The following is a 19,424-nucleotide window of genomic DNA, read 5'->3' as shown; positions in this document are numbered from 1 at the left end:
CACTTCTTTAAGGCATGAAATAAATTAGAAGGTGATAAGAGGCCAAAAGGAACATTGAAAATTCCAGTGGCATTTCTAGGAACTGGCTGGCATGCCCCAAGTTCCACACTGGCCAGCCTGCAGGAGGGAAGTGGCTGTCTGTGGTGAGGCACATACATGGAAGAAGTGTTCATCCCTGAGAAACAAACCAAAAAAGCTCTTAGAGCATCTCAGATGACCTTGCCATCTGCACAGACCCAAAGGTGAACAGTCAGTACATGCACTTTCTAGCCTTGCTCTGACCAAGGGAGCACCAGCAGGGAAGAACCTTTGCAAATATTGATGTGTTCCCTAATGGGGCTGAAATTTTGGAGGAATCCATGTGACTGAGATTTCCACAGGCCCTGCTGGTGCAGCTCTCCATGAGCAGCACAGATGGTGTGAGCCAGTCCCTTGAAGGGAAGTGGGAATGTCACCAATTCCTCACGACAGAGTGACTGAAGGGACTCAGGTACTGCAGTTTCTGCAGGACATCAAGGGTGGCTTCTCCCTTGGCATGGAACTGGCCATCAGCATCTCCCCACAGCACAGGGCACCAGTAAACCCACCATCATGCCTGTTCCATCCAGGAATTTTCTGGGAGATAAAGCAATTCCTAGTACTGAATGCTGTGCTGGAGATCACATTCATGGTAACAGACAGCACAATGCAAATGTGTCTGAAACCACTTATTGAATTTTACTGAGTGTGTGTGAGGAAGTGGCTCTACTGAGGTGATCAGAAAATCTGGGGCAAAGCACAGATTAAGCAGCTGGTGTCCCCAGCTCACCACAGATCCACTCTCTCTGCAGTGTGCAGGGTATCATCACTCTCCTTTATTATCCTGTTTGAATCCCTTTGCAGAAATTCCAGCCACACTGAAGTATGTCAGGCTGCTGTTTAGCTATCCCTATTAGATATATAGGTATTTATTTAGATATCCTTATTATATATCCCCCAGGATATCCTCCAATCCCCCAGTCTGGAGACAGCACCTCTAAAAAGAGAATTAAGCATTACACAGAGCTTGTCTCAGGCTCACTCCAGGGTGGACACTGCACAACCCTTCCTGGCTGGACTCATTTTCCTGCAGGACTTGTGCTCTCTTGATCACTTTATGATCCAACCCCAGTTCTCAGGAGTGCTGCCCTTGGGAGGAAGTGTGGAGGTTGTGTGGTCTGGCTTGTGCTTTCTGCTCAATGGGCTTTTTATTTTTCTTAACTTCAGTGACCTCACATCAATATAGAGACTTCCCTTACCATCACTTTCTGACTCTTCCAGGACTCTCTTTTCTCCTGGGCAATTGCCATCTTCCTAGCTAGATGCTGGTAGAAAGAGCATAATTCATGTTTGGGAATCCAAGGGGAAATATTAGCAGCCACTAATGAGTGAATGCAGCATAGGAACATGCCTCAAATTAACAGCCAGGGAAACAATCTAAATCTTTATTTAAGTGTAGTTTTTTAAAAACAGTCCATTGTCCCAGCTGCAGATTACTGGGAAGTTACAGGTAATCTTTGCAGGACAAATAGGGGCCATGTTAGGAGAAAATGAGGTGTTTTGCAGCATAAAATGTGTTGTAAAGTGTTAGCACATTTATTTATCACATGTGGGTGGACAACTTCACACAACCTACCAGAATTTACTGTACCAGTGTAATTTCCATATTGTGTCTCTGTAATGAATCAGCCAATATGTGACATTAATTATCTGCATTTAGCATTGTGCAAAGTGACATAATGATCTATTATGGAGTAACACATCTGTAACTGTTTAATGAAGTACAGAAGTAATCCCCCAGTTCTCTAAAATATTCTGGAATTATTCTGTACATGCTATATCTAACCAAATCCTGATTTTTTCCAAAAGTAGCATTCTTCCATGGTAAGAGGTGCAGCATGCAGTGCTCAGCATCTGCTTCAGCAGCAGGTTCCATGGAGGAACCTTTTCTCCCACCAGCATGGGGCATCTTCTTCACTAATTCACATCTTTTGAGAAATGTTTCTCTTTGAAGTTCTAGGAAATTGCTTCATGGCTTTTGAATTTTATTTTAATTTCAATTTTTTCATCTGCTTTGTTCATCCATAACTGGAAACATATGGTATTTGTCTCTCAGTTCAGTGTCATGTGGCCATCTTCAGGAACTGCTTAAAAATATGATGGAAGAATGCAGGATGTTTGTTCTAAGAAGAGAGAAGGGAGAACAGGTAGAAAAAATACCTTCCATAAGATTTCTCTGTAGACAGTGGCAATCCAAATGTTCTCTATGCCCACTGAAAAGAGGGCAAGAAAAAGTAATGTAATTTTATGAAAAAAATGTCTAGGATAAATATTAGGAAAAAAAAATCCTAATTTTACAGAGATACGAGTCTTGGAACAACACAGGAAAGTTTGGACTTTACTTTTCCAAAGTTCAGAAGAAGAGTTGATGCAAACTTTGGCCAGGAAAGGCTGAGGATGACATCCTGAGTAGATGCTCTTGAAGTAGGTGATGTGTGATTTCAGAATTCAGCCATGGGGACTGTGCTAGCAAACTGAGAGAGTTACAGTGCAGTGGTAGCCAGCCATCCCATCCCATCCCATCCCATCCCATCCCATCCCATCCCATCCCATCCCATCCCATCCCATCCCATCCCATCCCATCCCATCCCATCCCATCCCATCCCATCCCATCCCATCCCATCCCATCCCATCCCCCTGGGGCTCCTTGGGCAGAAATGGATTTGTTGTGCTCAAAGCAGCAGTGCAGAGCAAAGCACTCCCATAGCAGCTTTGGAGAAGAGCTCCCAAGGAATGTGTTTTCTTCATTTTCAGCCTCTGTAGTTCCAGAACTGGGAGTTTCCTCTGTATTTATGCAGAATTCAGCACAAACAGGTCTTTGAACACCCCTGAAACAGCAAAATCAAATTGTGGTCTTTTCCACCTTGAGAAACAAGCATGTCCCAAACACTCTTATCTCAAAAGCAGAAGTGACAGGCTGTGGAAACATTCAGTCAGGAAATTAATCTTTTGAACAGGAGCTGAGTCTGAATAGATTGCATACATATTTGTGTTTGCCTGTTTTGAGTTACACTATACTGTTTTCATCTTCAGCTGAATAAAATTTTATAATGATTTTTTTAAAAGTTCAGCACATTTGTTAAATTTACTATTGAAGTAAGTTGCAGCAATGGTGATTTTTAGAGAGTGTAGTTCCTTTCTGTAGTAGCCAACTTGGCCTTATTTAATTGGAGGCTGGATAAATGCCTCATTTGAGCCAAATCCACCTTAATCAAAGCTGATATAAAGCTTTTAATCTCAGTAATCCTGTGTCTGGTAAACCTAGTAGTTATTTTGGTTGTATCTGGCAAGATAAAATTATCAGTACTCAAACCCAGTGATTCTGTTTGTTTCCACATCACTGTATATTGACAGTCTCTATTTTACAGCAATGTGTGTGTGTACAAATTTCCACACAATGTCCATGTTCATCCAGGGCACAGGGATGTGTCCTGCCATGTCCCAGCACGGTGCTGTAAGCAAAAGAGGACAGGACAAAGCTCCCTTTTGGCATCCACTGGAGCTCTCCTGAAGGCAGTTCCTCATCAATTTCCTTTTGGTGTGCTATCAGCTGAAAATTAGTCATATTTCTATGGTAGCGATGTGAGGAAGGCATGTCCACAAATAAATATTTACAGGAAATATTCTTGTTTGGGGAAAAAATAAGCACTTGCTCTGGAAATGCTGCTGCACCACTGACATCTCTGTGGTACTACCTGGTAGCATCCAAACATTCTCTGTGGGAAACAGTGAATTCTGTTTGCACTGGGGGGAGAGCACATGCCTTCAGCTACATCATTTCTCTCTGTGGTTCTCCCAGCTGTCTTTACCAGGAACCCTTTCACAGAGCAGGCCAGCCCTTCTCCCTCCCAAATCCATTCATTCCTTTTCACTTAGGGCTTATTTTGATGTCGGTGAACACAAAGGTGCTCCAGACACATATTTTTGTGGCTGTATCATAAGAGGGACATAACACAAAAGGAGGCCCCACTGAATCACTACACAATATTTTATACACAAGCCTTTCCTCCAACACTGCAGCTTTTAGCTCACTTGAGCCTTTTTGTAGCTAAGGAGAATCCAGGGAAAACACAGCTTTAGTCCAAATGCTCATTGTCTGCTCACCTCTAACTGATCAGAAGTTCAGTAATAAATCATTGTAACTCAGTGTAAAGAGGTGAGCAGAGGCACAAACCAGCATTTTCTGCTGAAATGAAAAGTATACACAGTGCAAAGATCACGTAAATTATCTGACAATAATTTTCTCTCATGTTACAGAAATACATGCCAACATGAAATATAAGACAAATGCATGCCATTCATGCCACCAAACAAGTTATTAGGACATAAAAGGAAATCTGCATTCTCTAGAATGATGAATGATGATGAAAGATGATTATCTCTATATTCCATACATCACCTTCTCCTCCCTGATCTTCTCCCTTGAGTTTTGGCACTTACTTAATCATTGAGGTCTTTTTTTCTCAGGAACATGAGCAGCCTTTAGCATGGAAGATGTCTGAATGTGGAATCCTACATACAGTAAGTTTCACCTTAAAAAAAGAAAAAAAAAGGACATTTTTATAGCTTGTTATATCTGATCAACATTTGTGCAACTATATGACTTGTATTTGAAGCAGCTAAATAAAAATTCCCCATTAAGAGAGATGAATATTTTTTTTCTTGCTGAGACTGGCTTTCGTTTCTTTGGATGGCAATAGCATCTCATGACCTCAACTTTCTCAGCAGAATTCAAAAATGAATGTGTTTGAATATGGGTCATGAACCTGAATACTGAAATATGAATTCAGAAACACACTGGAGATCAGAGTTGGGTTAAAGAATATCTTAGAAATGTCCCACGTTTTTCAAAGAATACAGTCTGACACAAAATATGTACTGCTTGATAAGCAATAGGATGTAGTAATAGTCCAGGGCTCTGCCCTCAATACCCCAAACCACTGTAAGCAACCACACATCTACTGGAGGCAATGATTTATTTCCGAAAACTTGCAATTTATATGCCTTAGGCAAAAAAATCCCAAGTTACTCTAGGTTATGGTTTCCTAGTAACATCTCTTGGTGTTGCTCAAACTCTCCTTCAAGCTCTGCAGTGCTGGCCTTGCATTCCCCACAGCTCAGGAATACAAGACACCACATCAGAATGATGCTGAGCAGATATTTGGTGCTGGAGTTATTCATGCCAAACCTAGACCAGAGTAAACTGCTTTGAATTGAGCCTCTTGAAATGCAAAAAGGGAATTTTCTTTCTCATTTGGCTTGATACATTTAAGTCAAGCTCACCTCCTTTCTTGTGGACCTGCTGATGAAGAAGTAAGCCTCCTCCACACCCTGGGGCTGCAGATCATTCACAGCCACCACATGGTCCCCGTGGTTAAACAAACAGCCCAGCCTGCAAGGACCAGCCCACTGGGAAACGCTGTGGAGGGCAGAGGAAAGGAAACACACAGATATTCAGTCAGTGCAGTGCACTGAGGGGCTGCCCTCTGGAAATGACACCTGCTTCCAATGACTTTGACTTTCTGATCTGATTCTGATTGAAACCATCACTAATTATTACACAGCATGCTGGATTCTGTAGAGACCTTTACAACAGCATTTGAAATATAAACTCAAGTGCACAAAGAATCTGAGAGAGCAGGGGGAATCCCTGAAGTGTCAACAAGCACTGCCCCTGCTCTGTTCTGCCCTGCCAAAACTGCACATGGGTGTCTATAGTTGAACACTTCTGTGCCTGTCACTTGTTCCCATCTCACAGGCACTGTCACAAGACATCCAGACTTACCATATTCGTCCTGCTGCTTCAGTAAGTTTTAGGTAATTGTTAATATCAGCCAGGGGTACAAAAATATCCAGTTTCTGCAGCTGCATCTCATCTGTAACTTGACTGCAAGAAAAACATCAGAGACCACAGAAATCACAGAACAGCTCAAACTGGAAGGGACCCATAAGGATTATTGAGTCCAACTCCCTGCTCCTTGCAGACTCCTTAAAACTAATTGCTATGACTAAGAGCATCATCCAAGTGCTCCTGGAATGCTGGCAGGCTTGGCAAGATGGAACCCATGAACACATTTGTCTTCTCTGCAACCAGCTGGAGAAGACACTTACCTGAGCAGGATAGACAAGTGAACCACTGAGAGGGGTAAAGAGTTTTGTCTTCTCTGGAGGGTTGGCTGCAGGCTAGTGCTGCTTTCTGGTAATTTTGTGTCTTTGTCTGCTTCCAAGTATTTTGGGCTGTTGTTCTGGCAGTTGGGAGGGGATGGGAGCCCATCATGTCTGCACGTGAGCTGGCATCTCTCATCCAGCAGTGTACTAAAGAGGAATAATGATAAAAATTAAGGGGTTTGACAATTCCAGGCACTCTTGCTGTTTTTGAAGATGGATCAAGCAGCCCTCAATAAAGCAAAGAATAACAAGTTCTTGTAGAATATCCAGTGGACAAAATAAAATCTAAGTAAAATAAACAGCCCTTCTAAAAATGTACCATAAATCTCAAAATAAACGTTTTCAGTATGCAAAAACTATTTATTAAGTCTGGAAACATTTTAGCTCACAGCATGCCTTGACAAAGAAACTGAGTACAGATTGTTGGACTTGGCTGTACTGGGTTCTGCAGGGATGTAAAGCTATCTCTTGGGAGATGTGATAACTCAGAACTACTTGAACTCCTTTCAGTTTTATTTGATAAGCTTAATATTACTTAAAGCTGACTCCCCACTGTGCCCCAAACAAGACTGGGGTTAGTAGCAAAAGCTGCTCTTGGCATATTTTAACTCAGATGGCATAACCCTGTGGGGTTTTTATAGTAATCCCATTTGGGGGGAGTCCCAAAGACACAGACAAGCTTGAATTAATCTATTGGGCTTGACTGGTTAGTGGGTCTGCATTTCCAGTTGCCTCCCTCCATGTAGCCTAAGATCTGACTGGCCATAGGTGTCAGACCACAGTTAACAGCTGCTGACCACTCATCTGGCTCAGGAGGAGCTTTATCCTGCTGGCATAATTCTCTTCAGTGTTCAGTGCTATATTGTGGAGGTTGTAAAGTTTTCTTGTGGCCCTAAAACTGTTACATAAAGTTCAGGTCCTTCTTTGTGTCGTGGCAAACACTTTCTTCAAAACACACAGTGACAGACAGAGCTGTTCTTTGGATGGCAAAATGAAAGGCAGGACATGTCCTCACTCATATAACTTCTTAATGGGAAATTTGGGAGCTAATGCCCCATCTCTACCTTTCTCTTTTAACCTCTGGATAATGCTGCCTGCTTTGGAGAGCACCTGTCTGAAAGGTTGCTGGAGTTTGGCCGCTGTGACTCAATAAAGTGGTGAGATGTTGTGTCATGAAAACTCAGAAAAAGTATGAGTCAACAAAAGGTGCTGCATTGTATAGTCAGAGCCTGTGTAAGTGCAGAAGTCTGCAGTGTGAGCTAAAATTCCATGTTGATGAGTTTGAATTTGACTCCAGTGGTCCCATGAGTGCTGAACTTTGTGAAGATCCAACATTGAAACAAGATGCAGCCTCTAGATCTTGTTATGCAAATACCAGAGATGTCAGCTCTATCTCTATTGCTATGTCAGTTTTAATTTCCAAAACCTTAATGAAGTTGTTACTTACAGTGATTTCATTGACATGTAAATGTTCTCCTTTACTGGGTTGCTCTGCACTGGCATCTCTTGCACAGAGACATCAGATTCAGCTGTAGGGTCAGGCTTTGATACTTCAGTAGTGCACTGTCAGAAACAGACAGAAGTAATGTCATTGCCTACAAAAGAAACCCCCATTAATTTCTTTATTTTGTTCAGTGCTCATGCTGTTTAAACATATTGGCTAATATAGCCTGGGTTTCCTTAAATCAGTCAATTCCCAGAAACTGGGAGCTAGAAGGGTGCTTGAAACTTGCAAGTTAATGCTGGAATTATTGGCACTGCCAGACTGGGACATGACCAGCTATACTCTCAAGTACTGCCACAGAAAAAATAAAAAACAACAATAACAACAAAAATGTTGCCTTTATATTTAAGCAGGCTGAAAAAGGAGAGTTGCTCTCTGGGTGTGCTTGACTTAGGGCACTTAGATTGCATGACCATATGGCCATTGTTAATGTCCTTTAGTCAGATGTAGAGTCTGTGACTTCTGCAGAAAACTGACCACTTATATTCTCCTGACCACTAATTGCATGGGAAGCCTAGAGAAATTAGCCTTCCAAACTGGGTGTCAAAATTTGTATCAAATTAACAGCACAATTTCCCCTGCTGCCTTGTTTCACAGTGAAGTGTAGATACCAAAATGTACTGCAGTGTTTTAAAAGTGCTGCTTTTATGCAGCTTACTGGTGCTCCAACAGAATTACATTTCAACAGATATAAAGCTAATGTACTGTTACATTCTCTAAATGCAGTTTTCACTTTCAGAAAAAAAAACAACTCTACCCCATTATACAATAGGCAAAAGTAATTTACAATGAAACAGTCAATTTGGGGAATTTCAACAAAATCAGCAATGTTTTTGTCAAAATGCCACTTTAGCATATTTTAGCATATTTTTTTTCTTGTATAAATGAAAGCTCTATTAGCTATTGCTTTATCTATATATTCCTTTTGCAAGGTACAGGTGGTTCCTCCTACCAGGCTCATTAAATGTCTCCTGTGTCCTTGGAGCTCTTAACAGACCAGCAGAACTCACAGCTGATAAACTACCTGTGCCAAAACATTGCTGGGAGTTTGGTAATAATCTTCCTCATCCTTTTTGATGCTTTCCTCTGCATCTGACAGCAGCAGATTTTCCTCACTTCTTCCCAGAATTTTATCCTGCTGAAAGAATGGGTTTGTATTTAGCAGGCTCAGTTATACGGATTAACATGCATTTTTCCTTTTTGTGGAGAAGCAACAGAATCAGCAAATATTCACAGAAAACTTGGTAAAATACATTTGTCCTTGAAGTGAGATATGCTCAGAGCCAGCCTGTTTTAATAACAATGTTTCTATATCTGTGCTCCTGCCTGTAATTTTGAAATTCGTTGCACAGAGAAAGAACCAGCCACAGCTATTAGTATTTCTGATAGATGGATTAGTGGTCACCAGGCTGTTGCACTTGATTTCATTATCACAACCTGTTATTTTGTCTAAAAATCAACTGTTTTAAACACTTTGTGTTTAATCTGCATGAATTTAGGGTCCCTTCTGTGGAAAAGATATCCTTTTTGCAATCAGTTCTGAAGTCCTTACATTAGAAAGAAAATCTGTAGGAAATCTAGGGGTGAATTAGGATATTTTTGTCGTTTTAAAGCAGCTTTTAACTGTTGTCATAAAGAATGAATTTGGGATTTCCCTGACTAATGAGAAATTTATTGTCTCATACTTCTCTGGAACAAAAAGGTACTGCAGAAGGCTGGAGCTCTGACATAGAATCCTTTGTGTCCTGAGTGAAATTCTGCCTTCATAAATACCTGAAACATTAAGTTTGAAGCAATTTGGTAAGCCAAGGAGAAATTAATGCCTCCACCAAATTTACCTTTTCAAGTCACAAAGATGAATTATTTATTTTTCTGCCTCGTTGTTGACTTCACTGTAGTGAAGAGTATGGTAATTAGTATTTAGCTGCCTCCCAGTTAAATTCTCTGAGCCATGCTTGTGATGCAACTGTTTTTTATCTCTACACCTACATCCTTGATTTCCATGGTGATAATTGGAATAATTGCTAAATATGCCATGAATATATTACTGTTTTCAAGGTAAAGTAAATTAAAGTAATTACTTTCTTACATGTTACAAGAAGAAACTGGCAATGAATATTAATTAAGGATGATTACTGTATTTTTTTCCTTCTTGGTATAGATGGCATTAAGATCAACTCATGTCATGGGAATCAGGACAAACTTCAAATGTCTGTTGAATCAATATGGATTTATATTGGAGAGAAAATAGACTATGGAGAAAATTTGCTGTAGCAAAAGATAGAAATGAAACCTGGAGAACAACTGAGCCATTGTTACCTATAAACTCCTTAAGGAAAATTATGTGTTCCCCTTAGAGAGAGGAATCCCTCTTTCAAAAAATCAGGTGTGGAACACATCCCAGGGATGCCCTGTTGCCTGCAATACAGTAATGCATATTAGAGGGTGATGCAAGGCAGGGCTTCTAATTTGATGCATTTCAGATGTTGAAAGCTGTGTATCAAAACATCTGGTACTGAATTTGCTGAGTCAGATGAGGTTTGGTAGCTCCAAAGGGTGGGTTGAAAAGGAGCCAGGCCCCCAGATCCCTCCTGGGTCCCTGCCAGCATGACAAGACTCACTGACATGGAGAATCCTGTTTGCATGAGTGACAGAAACTTCACAAAGAGTTTTCCAAGTCTGGGCCTGGATGAGGGAACCACCAATAAAAAGCAAAACACATCAGATGGGGAAATGGGGAGTCACACTGCTAAAAAGAAGTAAATACAAGGAATTATCTAGGAAGTCAGTTGTCTACATGTCACTGAGCAGAGAATAGGTCTGGAGATGTTAGCAGATGTTAAACTTATGAGGCAAGAGAAATATTTTTATCCCATGAACAAACATTGTTGGTTCTTGTTCTCTATACGGCAAGGTTATTTATTTTCACACATGCCAAAACAGAAACATGAGCTTTGTGCTATTCCCTCTGCTTCAGGCTAAAAAGCTAAAATCCAAATTCCTTATCTTTTAACCCTCATGGTCAGCCTGTCCTAGCCTGAACAGCTGCATATAATACCTGCCCTCTGAGGCATCATAGGTATGAGGAGAATTAATGAATAAGACATAAAAGGCATGCACAAGGAACAGACACAAAGAAATTCTTGCCATACACCCAGAGCAGGACTGGTTAAAATCAGACCAAGGGTTAAGTCAGTGCATTTCAGAGCTCAGACTCACAACTGAATTACTGCAACTTTATAAAGTACTGTGCACCAGCTGAGCTATGCTGACTGCCCATGGCATTGCAATGTAGTTTCAACTATTCACTTCTTTCCACCAAATTTAGCTGTATTATCTCATACTTGCTGTCAGCCTCTATACAAGGATGGTGATTGCAGCATGTGATTTACCACCCTGTTAGCTGTGATAGCAGAACAGATCCTTTGCCCTGTATCTCAGCCACTCCAGGTCATAGCTCAATGCATAAATTGTCAATACAGATGGGTTTAAGCTGCAGAGTGGTGTGGTAGAGCCTTGGCCATGCCTTCTGTCCTCTTGACTCTGCTGCAAAGGCAGAAATCCATGGCAGGGGAAAATTGCTGCAGGCACTAGCTCAGGGAACACAGGTCAGAACACTTAGCCAGTAATACAAGATAACATTCATCTTTTTATCTTTCCAAATCACTCCTGCTAGATATGGAAGTGAAATGACTTGAAGACATATTAATGCTGACAGAAGGTCAGTTCTAAGATGTGCCTCAATTTAACAAGCTCTTGTTCTGTAATTTAGTTACATCGACTCGATTGCTACTGGCAAAGGCTGAAGAAACAAACCACTTAAGAAGAACTGAGGCACAGCTGAGAAATGTGCAGAGAGGGACAAATCCCCAGTCAGTGCAAATGCAGAGCTTTCTTCATCAAGTTTGAGAGAGCAGCCACAAGTTCCAGCTGCTGCACAGAGGCCCTGAGGCTCTGACTCCAAAACCCCCAAACAAACACAGGTTTTTCAAGCAGGATTTTAGATAATTTTCAGTGGTAAACAAGAAAACAGGCTAAATATTTAGGAAACTTTCACAGTGGAAATCAACTTGATGTGCTAGGAAAGTAGGTGGATAATCTGCAGCCACAGATATCCAGGTGAGATAAAAGCCAATATTCACTTCTGCAGATGGAACAAGGCAAGAGCTGTTTGATTTGTTCTGCTCACCAGGCTTGGAAAAACTTCTCTTGGTGAGTCACACTGAGTCTGATGGGGGCCAGGATCTGAATAAGGCCTGTTCTTGTCTTCTGAGGAACCATTCTCCTGTATAGAAAGGAAAAAAGTTGACTCCTCATAAAGATACACTGGAGGTGCTTGACCCACATTCAGCTTTCTCTGCCAGGCCATTTGCAGAGAGTTTTGTGGATACAGAAACCCAGCAATTCCTTGGCTGCTATTTCACCCTGATACCTGGACTAAAATTGCTGTGGGACAGCAGCAATGCTTCCCCTCCATTCTATTTAAATATTGAGGGGAAAGTCAGTAAGGCAGAGAGGAATTGGATCTGAACTCTGCTCTAAGCTTTACAGCCTAAAAAGAGAGTGATAAATAAAAGCACACTCACAAATCAGGAGGAATGTGGCTAGAAGCTGCCAAAACAATCATCACATGCCTCTGCCAAGGCATGTCAAAGCAAATCTTGAAGAATTTATTTAATGTGCACTAACATTTGCCAGTCAGGTGAGACAACCAGTGAGAATTGTCTCTTTGCTCTTGCTCACATGCAGACTTGCCTCAAAAGTTTTTCCCTTGTGAGGATTTTGTGGTGTTACCATCCAGATCCTACTCAGGATCCCCACCAGAACAACCACCCAGGTACCCACTGCAGAAACTCTGAACAACTTCTGATGAGAAAAAACAGCCATGCAAAAGAAATTTCACAGTCATGCCCAGGCACAGACTCATTAAGGACAGTTAATTTGTTTACCTTCTGGTAGCTTTGCCTGTCTGGAAAGTTGGTCACATCTACAGAATTAAAGGACAGTGGCAAAGAGGAAGGACGGCTTCTGACTTCTGGATTTAAAAGATCTTGGTTCTAGAAATAAGGGAAAAGCAGCATAAGAAAACAGGCACTTGTTGATGTGTGTGACACATCTCACTAGAGGAAATTTTATTTCCAGTGGCTCAGAGGCATTGTCTGCATGGCATTTTTCAGGCAGACATAAATTGACCCTGCTTGCATTTTGAGCTGTCTGGAAGCTGCAGGGATGTGAGTACTTAGTGCTGAGCCTAAACTGGTGGGCAAGGTGAAGAAACTTGGGCCTGAGCTTGAACCACCAGGGCTTCCAGATGATTTATAACACTGACAGACTGATGCAAAGCAACATGTAAATATATCTGAAATGCACCCACTAAGTATAATACACAAGTTTTCACTCTGATGTATCAAAGGTGCTGTTCTTTGCAGCATAATATCCATCCTCCCCTCATTTCCATATGGCTTATTCTTCAAAGAGATTTCTTCTATGTAAAATCAGTCCCAGTGCAGGCAGACTGTACAATGCCTGCTTGATGCATAAAGCCAGGGTACAGCATTTATATGAAAATGAATTTCTGAATAACCAAGGTCAGAGGCAACTTGCAAGGCAAAGATCAGGAAAATTCCTTTGCACAGTTTTGTAATGAAAAAAGAAATACCTTTTTTATCTAAAAAAAAGTACAGTAACATGTCACCTGAGGGCAGCATCCACTTCTTTTGTCCTCCCTGCAGATTGAAGATATCAGAGTGACCCAGTCCTCTATTTCCTGCCTGAAGTTGGAAGAAGAATGAAAACTTACTGACATGTAACACACAAGGGCAATCCTTTTGCCTACCTACTTCATCCTGTGGGGCCAAAACCAAAAAATTCCAGAGATCAAGGGGAAAACCCTGCACCTGCCTTTCAGGAAAGAGTGCTTTGTGGTCATAGCCAGATGGAAAGTCTGACTCAGAGAGCTAACAAGGCTTGGGAATACATTTGGGCCATCAGGATGAGAAACATGCCATGAAAGGATGGTGGAAGCTGTTTTTCATGCTTGCAGTGGATTTAGTTGGATTAATGCTGGAATGTTTCCCACTGAGTGTGGGCTGTGCCCAGGGGGAGGGCATTGGGTGGCACGCTCAAGTAGCACTCAGGTATGTGTTTTTCTTCTTATCAGAATTTCACACATCAGCTGCTCTTCTGCAAAAAGGTAAAAATTCCCCTGACACCCTCGTGACTGGGAAACTGAAGAGATGCTGGGAACCTGCAGTACAGGAGCACTGTGACAAACATCCTCCTCCCTCACCTGACTGAGCCTTGGCTGATCACCTCCACAGAAACCCCCCTGCTCAATTCCAGCCTGAAAAAGCAGGGACTGCACCTCCCTGCTGCAGCAAAAGCCCCAGTCAGAACTTATGGGATCTGTTTTCCTTTGGGAGAATTTTACCCTTAATTAATAACCTAGTTCTCAGGCAATATTATTCCCTGTGGTTTATCCATGAGGAGCAGAACCTTTTCTAACTCCCAGGAGCTGCAGGCTGAGAAAGCAAAGGTCTCTGCTCTTTCCTGTTCTCTAAGCAGCACAGTCTGAAATGGCACTGCCATGCTGAGACACTGCCCCTGCCATCCCCACTGCCAGCTCTGTGCCCCACAGGGAACAGGAGCTCACCTGCCTGAAACAGCAGAAAATTAACCCACCCACGAGTAAGGGGAGGAAATGCCACAGAAAAAAATCTGTTTTCCATTGGATCAGGCAGCTGAATGCCCTCATCCCAGAGCTGTGCCATCACCAGCTGAGACACAGAAGGGAAGGGAGTGTCTGTGAAGGAGCAAGGTCCTACCTGGGGCAGCAGCTTAGTGCTGCTAACATTAGTTTAAACACTAGTTTAACAGAACTGTCACACTGGCATCTTGCTCTGCCCACCTGCTGTCCCCTATGAAGTAGTAACATCTGTTTCCAGTGCTGAGGGACATCACCTGCTCAGGAAGGCATTTGAACATCTTCCTCACCGTTTCCATAATTTCAGCATTACGTATGCCAACTTCAATACTTATCATTCTGTGAAGATAACCACATGAAACATCCCATATGACTATATACAGTTACATACAAATAGACACACATATGTATGCGCATGTCCATACTATACTTCAAGCACAGAATAAAATTATGAAGTCTACAAGGGAAAAGTTCAACATTTTTCCACAGAAAAAAAGTGCTCAAGAAAATAAATGGACACATTCAAAAGAGATGGTCTTGCAATGAAGAAAATCTCCAGGCAAAAATATAAAATTAGTTTTTGCAAAGTGCCCAGACTATGGATGCTCATTTCTGGAAAAGGGGGCTTTTGTTTTAATTCAGAGTCCTGAAAAGAAGCAATATTAAAAAAAAAAAAATATTGTGGAAGTTTTTTAACCACTATAAAACAATAGATTTGATTAAAAACTAATTTTATATTAATAGTGTTTTAATGGAGGGGAAGAGGAACAGAAGTACTCTTAATGGATACTTGAAACACTTGAAGCACTACTTCCATTAACTTCCAAGAAGTCAAATTAATAAAAGTAATAACAACAATAATTATGGTAATAATGTAACCACAGACCACTGAGCAAGATGCAATACTTTTGAAAGCCTCACAATGTAAATCCTTTTAATGGAGGAAGCACAATAGCAATGTGGTTAGTGACCTCCATGCCTAACAATTCCAGAAGGCTGGAGTATTAACCTCTAGACCTGACAGAAAAATGTTTACATTTCCCATTGCATTTCCTGTTTCCCTTGCACAAATGTCATACCACCCATGACATGGCAAAGGGTGCCAGTCCAAAGCCAGTGACACTCAGCCTTGCACTAGGAATGAATGACCAACCCAAACAAGACAAGCAGAGCAACTTCTTGGAGGAATAAGAGGCAGAGAGTAACCACAATCAGGTTTATGAGAAAGCCAGGAGACCTTTGCACAAACCTGCAAGGCACTTTGTGAAGCTGTAAGCTGGGAAAGGGTGCCACAGCCTGTCCTCACACGAGGTGAAATGTGCTCTGCTGCAGGAACACAGCCTGGGATCCTGGAGCCAAGCCAGGTATCTCTTTGGCAGATACATCACAGCCATCACTCACACAAAAGTAAATTACAACAGATCAATTCAGGATTTTCACTTCTACATATCATAATTGCACCCAAAGCCTGCAAATCCCAAGGGACTCTTGTGTGCAATTCATTTGGTTTGAATTAAGGACCCAATCCTGATTTGTTCAGTCAGCAGCAAGTGCTTGTACAATCAGTGGCCATTGAAGAGTGCTGGTACATGACTTAAAACAAAAAAAGATGATGCATTTGAGCTACATACTGATCAACAGCTATGGAGCCTTTCACATGTTGGCCTTTTAGATACTTCAGGATGTAATTCCCTGTGCTGGACTTGGACAGGACAAAAAGACGCCTTTTCCAGGAATTCTGCCAAAGAAAAAGCAATTTGTCTCTCATTAAGATTCAGGAGAGCAGTTATGAGGGATTGCTGAAATATGACTAATCTGTGCTAGTATACCTGGGAGCTGAAGAGTTGAAGAGGTGGTGATTTGATGAGGAATCCGTGCTTGCAGACTCCACCTTCAGGGCAAAATGTATTTTGAATTCTCACTAATCAAAGAGAAATGAACAGCACCATTACTTAACTTGCTGCCAATTAATCTCTTTTAAAAGACCTGTTTGAACTGGGAATTGTTGCTTAGCACTGGGTTTCTGTGCTTAAATGACCATAAGACAAACACAAATCAAAGTTATAAAACATAGAACCAGCCCCTGCTTTCCTGATGTTAGTGCTGACAACTGGCCCAAACTGCAAAATAATGGTAGTGAAAACACAGGAGCTCAGAAGATGCCATGAGCTGCTGCCTTATTTAATTGATCTTATTTAACTTTTGGGCTCTGGTCTTATTTAGCTCCATAATTAGTGATAGGAAATGCACCCCTAAAGAAATTAATAAGTGGCATTCAATCAGCTAAGGATAGATCATCTCCCAACTTTACTACTGACAAATTTTAGTACAAGAAATTTTGTACCTGCAGAATTTCTTTTACTTGTAGAAGCCATCCTGATTATTTCTTCAACTCAGATAAGAAAAAGAGCAAAAATGTTGAAGCTAATTCCTTTCAGTTTGCCTGCTGCTGAGCAGCATTTCACTACACACAATTGCTGTTGAGAAAACAACAAAAAATCTTACAACTGTTCATTTTCATACTGATGATCAAAACACATAAAATAGCCACAGTAACTATTAATTTAAATATATTTATAAATAATTTTATATCATAATAAATTAAACACGATATGCTATATTTGGTATTTTACAATATACCCTATATGCTATATTTGTTATTTTACAATCGCGAAATTACAAATAACAAATATTGTCCATTTTTATAGGTCAAAAAGATGATTTGCCTAGAAGTGATGAGAGCTGCCAAAAGAACTTATTTTGGCCCCTTCTTTTGCACTGGTCACAACACCTGTAATCTGGAATACTGCATCCATGTATGGTTTTGACACTGCTTTACCAGTATGATCAGTCCTATATAAAATTGGCATAACTTGGCCCAAAGAGTTTAAAAAAATATGTAGAAAATACAGTTATAATACTATGGCAATTTTAATAATTCACAAATTTTTCATATTAAAACAATGTCTTTTCAAAAGTTTCCCCTTGTCTTACCTCAAAACTCTCATTCCCTGCAAACTCAGATCTTGGCTGGAAGTTGTTTTACCTACAAGGAGGTTGCACAGACCCTCTTGTGCCACCTGAAGCCACAGAGCCTCTCCTGGGAAAACCTGGAGGATCACAAGTGCTGTTCTCTGGTTCTTTACTGATCCCTGGTTGCAGTGAGAGATTTAAGGGCTTTCCTCTGTTTCTGTTTCTTCAGTGATTCACTCCATGGTGCCAAAAGTAAACATGGTAGAGTCAGGAGTAGGGTGGTCAGGAATTGGGTGGGTTATACATGGAATTTTACCCCTGAGACACAACTAAAACTATAGCCTTTCATTCCTCCTGTTCCAGGCTGCAAATGGGAATGACCCACTGTAAACTTAAGTCCATCTTAAGGACATTTCTGTCCTTATTATTTGAGGTTTTTTTCAGGGAAATTTTGCAATTTTTGCCTTTTGGGGAGAAAGGCTTGTTGTACAAATGCTGTGACAAACTGTTATAAAATATCCTTCTAGAGTTTTCATCTGTTGCTTGCCAGAAAAATAAAAGGACAAAAAAGCAATTTCCAAAACTAAAAATGACTGTACACAGAGTCAATAGTAGGGGCACACCTGGGGTTGCAATGAAAGGCAATGTATTGTTCTGTTCAGTGTGACTGGCAGTCACCTCCACTGGCAAACGATGCAATTACTACAAAACAATGCTCCAAGAGTCTCTGGCAGGATGAAAGTCTCTTCTGGATGTCAGTAAAAGTCAAGATTTGCATGTGGGAAGACAAATACCTGTGAGATTAGTTGTGCTATCTCACTCTGTCTTTTGGGAAAAAGTTTTTAATTGTTACATTTAATTGTCTTTTCAACAGAAAGCAACATTGTAAACAAGTTATGTCTAATTCAAAAATGCCGATTCTGTGTTTATATCCCCTCAGATTTTTGTATGCCAGGCATTCAGGGATTTGATTGCTCCAAACCTTTTGAAATGCAATGAGACACTTCATTCAAAACGCAAATAAAATGCCTCAAATCATTATGATGTAAGCTATTACAAACCTTCAAAAATTTCCAAGATAAGGAAAACAAACTGTGTTAATACTTACAAAAAAAAAGTCTCCATGGTGAAGAAGAGTTTAGAGAAATACACCTTCAAGTAAATCCAGATTTCCTGCACTGCCTCCTGCAGCAAAACACGGTGTGTCCTTGCCCTGAATTGTGACTGCCCTCTTATAAATAAAACACCCTGAAATATGACCCACAAGGAAATTCCTCTTTCTGCATGGGAAGCAAACTAAAGACTGCTCTGGAAAAGGGGAAATCCAGAAGATTAATACTCACTTAGAAGCAATGAAAAATATGCACATTAGGGGCAGTGATAAATGTCTCCTATACAGAAAAAAAGCCTGGAGATAGATTGTTTAGGTTTTGTTGGTACAGCTTTCTGAACAGTCCCTTCATTTCCTGTTCTAGGCTGGAATATAAAGCAACAGTAAGAACTCTAAAAAATCATAAAGGTACCATAAAGTGAAACTAATTTCAGATTTAAACAGCATTTAGTTAAACATACAATGCCAGGGTTTCTTATGCTGCCTATGTCAAGACAAGGTAATTTCAGTGTTAGTCTTGGCTGTAAGTGAATTTTTGGGATTCTCTCCAGAAACATTCAATGTATCAATAATGAAAGTGGATTTACACACTAAACCATCTGGCTAATCCTGCAGGTGGCAAGGGAATTGCTTTCAGATAGAAAACAGTCATAAATTTGATCAGGGGAAAGAGCTAAAACACTCTGCAGCTCTTAAATTCAGCAGCCTGGCTCTGCTCTAGTAAAAGGGTCAAGCTTCCTCACTCTGAGGCTTCTTCTTCTTCAGGCTCATGGGCTGGCACAACTCTCAGCTATGTCACCATCACCACTCAGGGGTGATGTCTGATGGTACACAATCTTCTTTTGAAATAATAGCAATTTTTTTCTGGACATGATCTAAAGTAATTC

At 40.9% G+C, this 19,424-nt stretch overlaps 1 protein-coding gene across 4 annotated transcripts; it reads right to left on the bottom strand.

Annotated features, from left to right (window-relative positions):
• Nucleotides 1-2,894: 2,894 nt before the first annotated feature.
• On the bottom strand, nt 2,895-18,695 carry PLEKHS1 (pleckstrin homology domain containing S1). Of its 4 annotated transcripts, none has more exons than XM_079313093.1 (15): nt 18,520-18,670; nt 16,798-16,917; nt 16,283-16,374; nt 16,085-16,191; nt 14,658-14,792; nt 13,446-13,521; nt 12,700-12,807; nt 11,940-12,035; nt 8,775-8,888; nt 7,694-7,809; nt 6,190-6,393; nt 5,864-5,965; nt 5,362-5,497; nt 4,515-4,610; nt 2,895-2,906 (listed from the first exon to the last, which is right to left on the bottom strand). In XM_079313093.1, exons 2-14 carry the CDS (start codon nt 16,826-16,828, stop codon nt 4,542-4,544), a joined length of 1,386 nt encoding a protein of 461 aa, XP_079169219.1. In that variant the 5' UTR covers nt 16,829-16,917; nt 18,520-18,670; the 3' UTR covers nt 2,895-2,906; nt 4,515-4,541. The 4 variants fall into 4 exon arrangements, with proteins under 4 accessions (XP_079169219.1, XP_079169218.1, XP_079169220.1 ...); XM_079313092.1 differs by having other exon boundaries at nt 4,519-4,610; XM_079313094.1 differs by lacking the exon at nt 2,895-2,906 and having other exon boundaries at nt 4,458-4,610; nt 8,775-8,885; nt 18,520-18,695.
• Nucleotides 18,696-19,424: the final 729 nt, after the last annotated feature.

The sequence above is a fragment of the Erithacus rubecula genome, assembly GCF_903797595.1.
Source record: "Erithacus rubecula genome assembly, chromosome: 9".
Classification (NCBI taxonomy): domain Eukaryota; kingdom Metazoa; phylum Chordata; class Aves; order Passeriformes; family Muscicapidae; genus Erithacus; species Erithacus rubecula.
The sequence above is the reverse complement of the archived record's forward strand: the minus strand, read 5'-3'. Positions and strand labels throughout refer to the sequence as shown.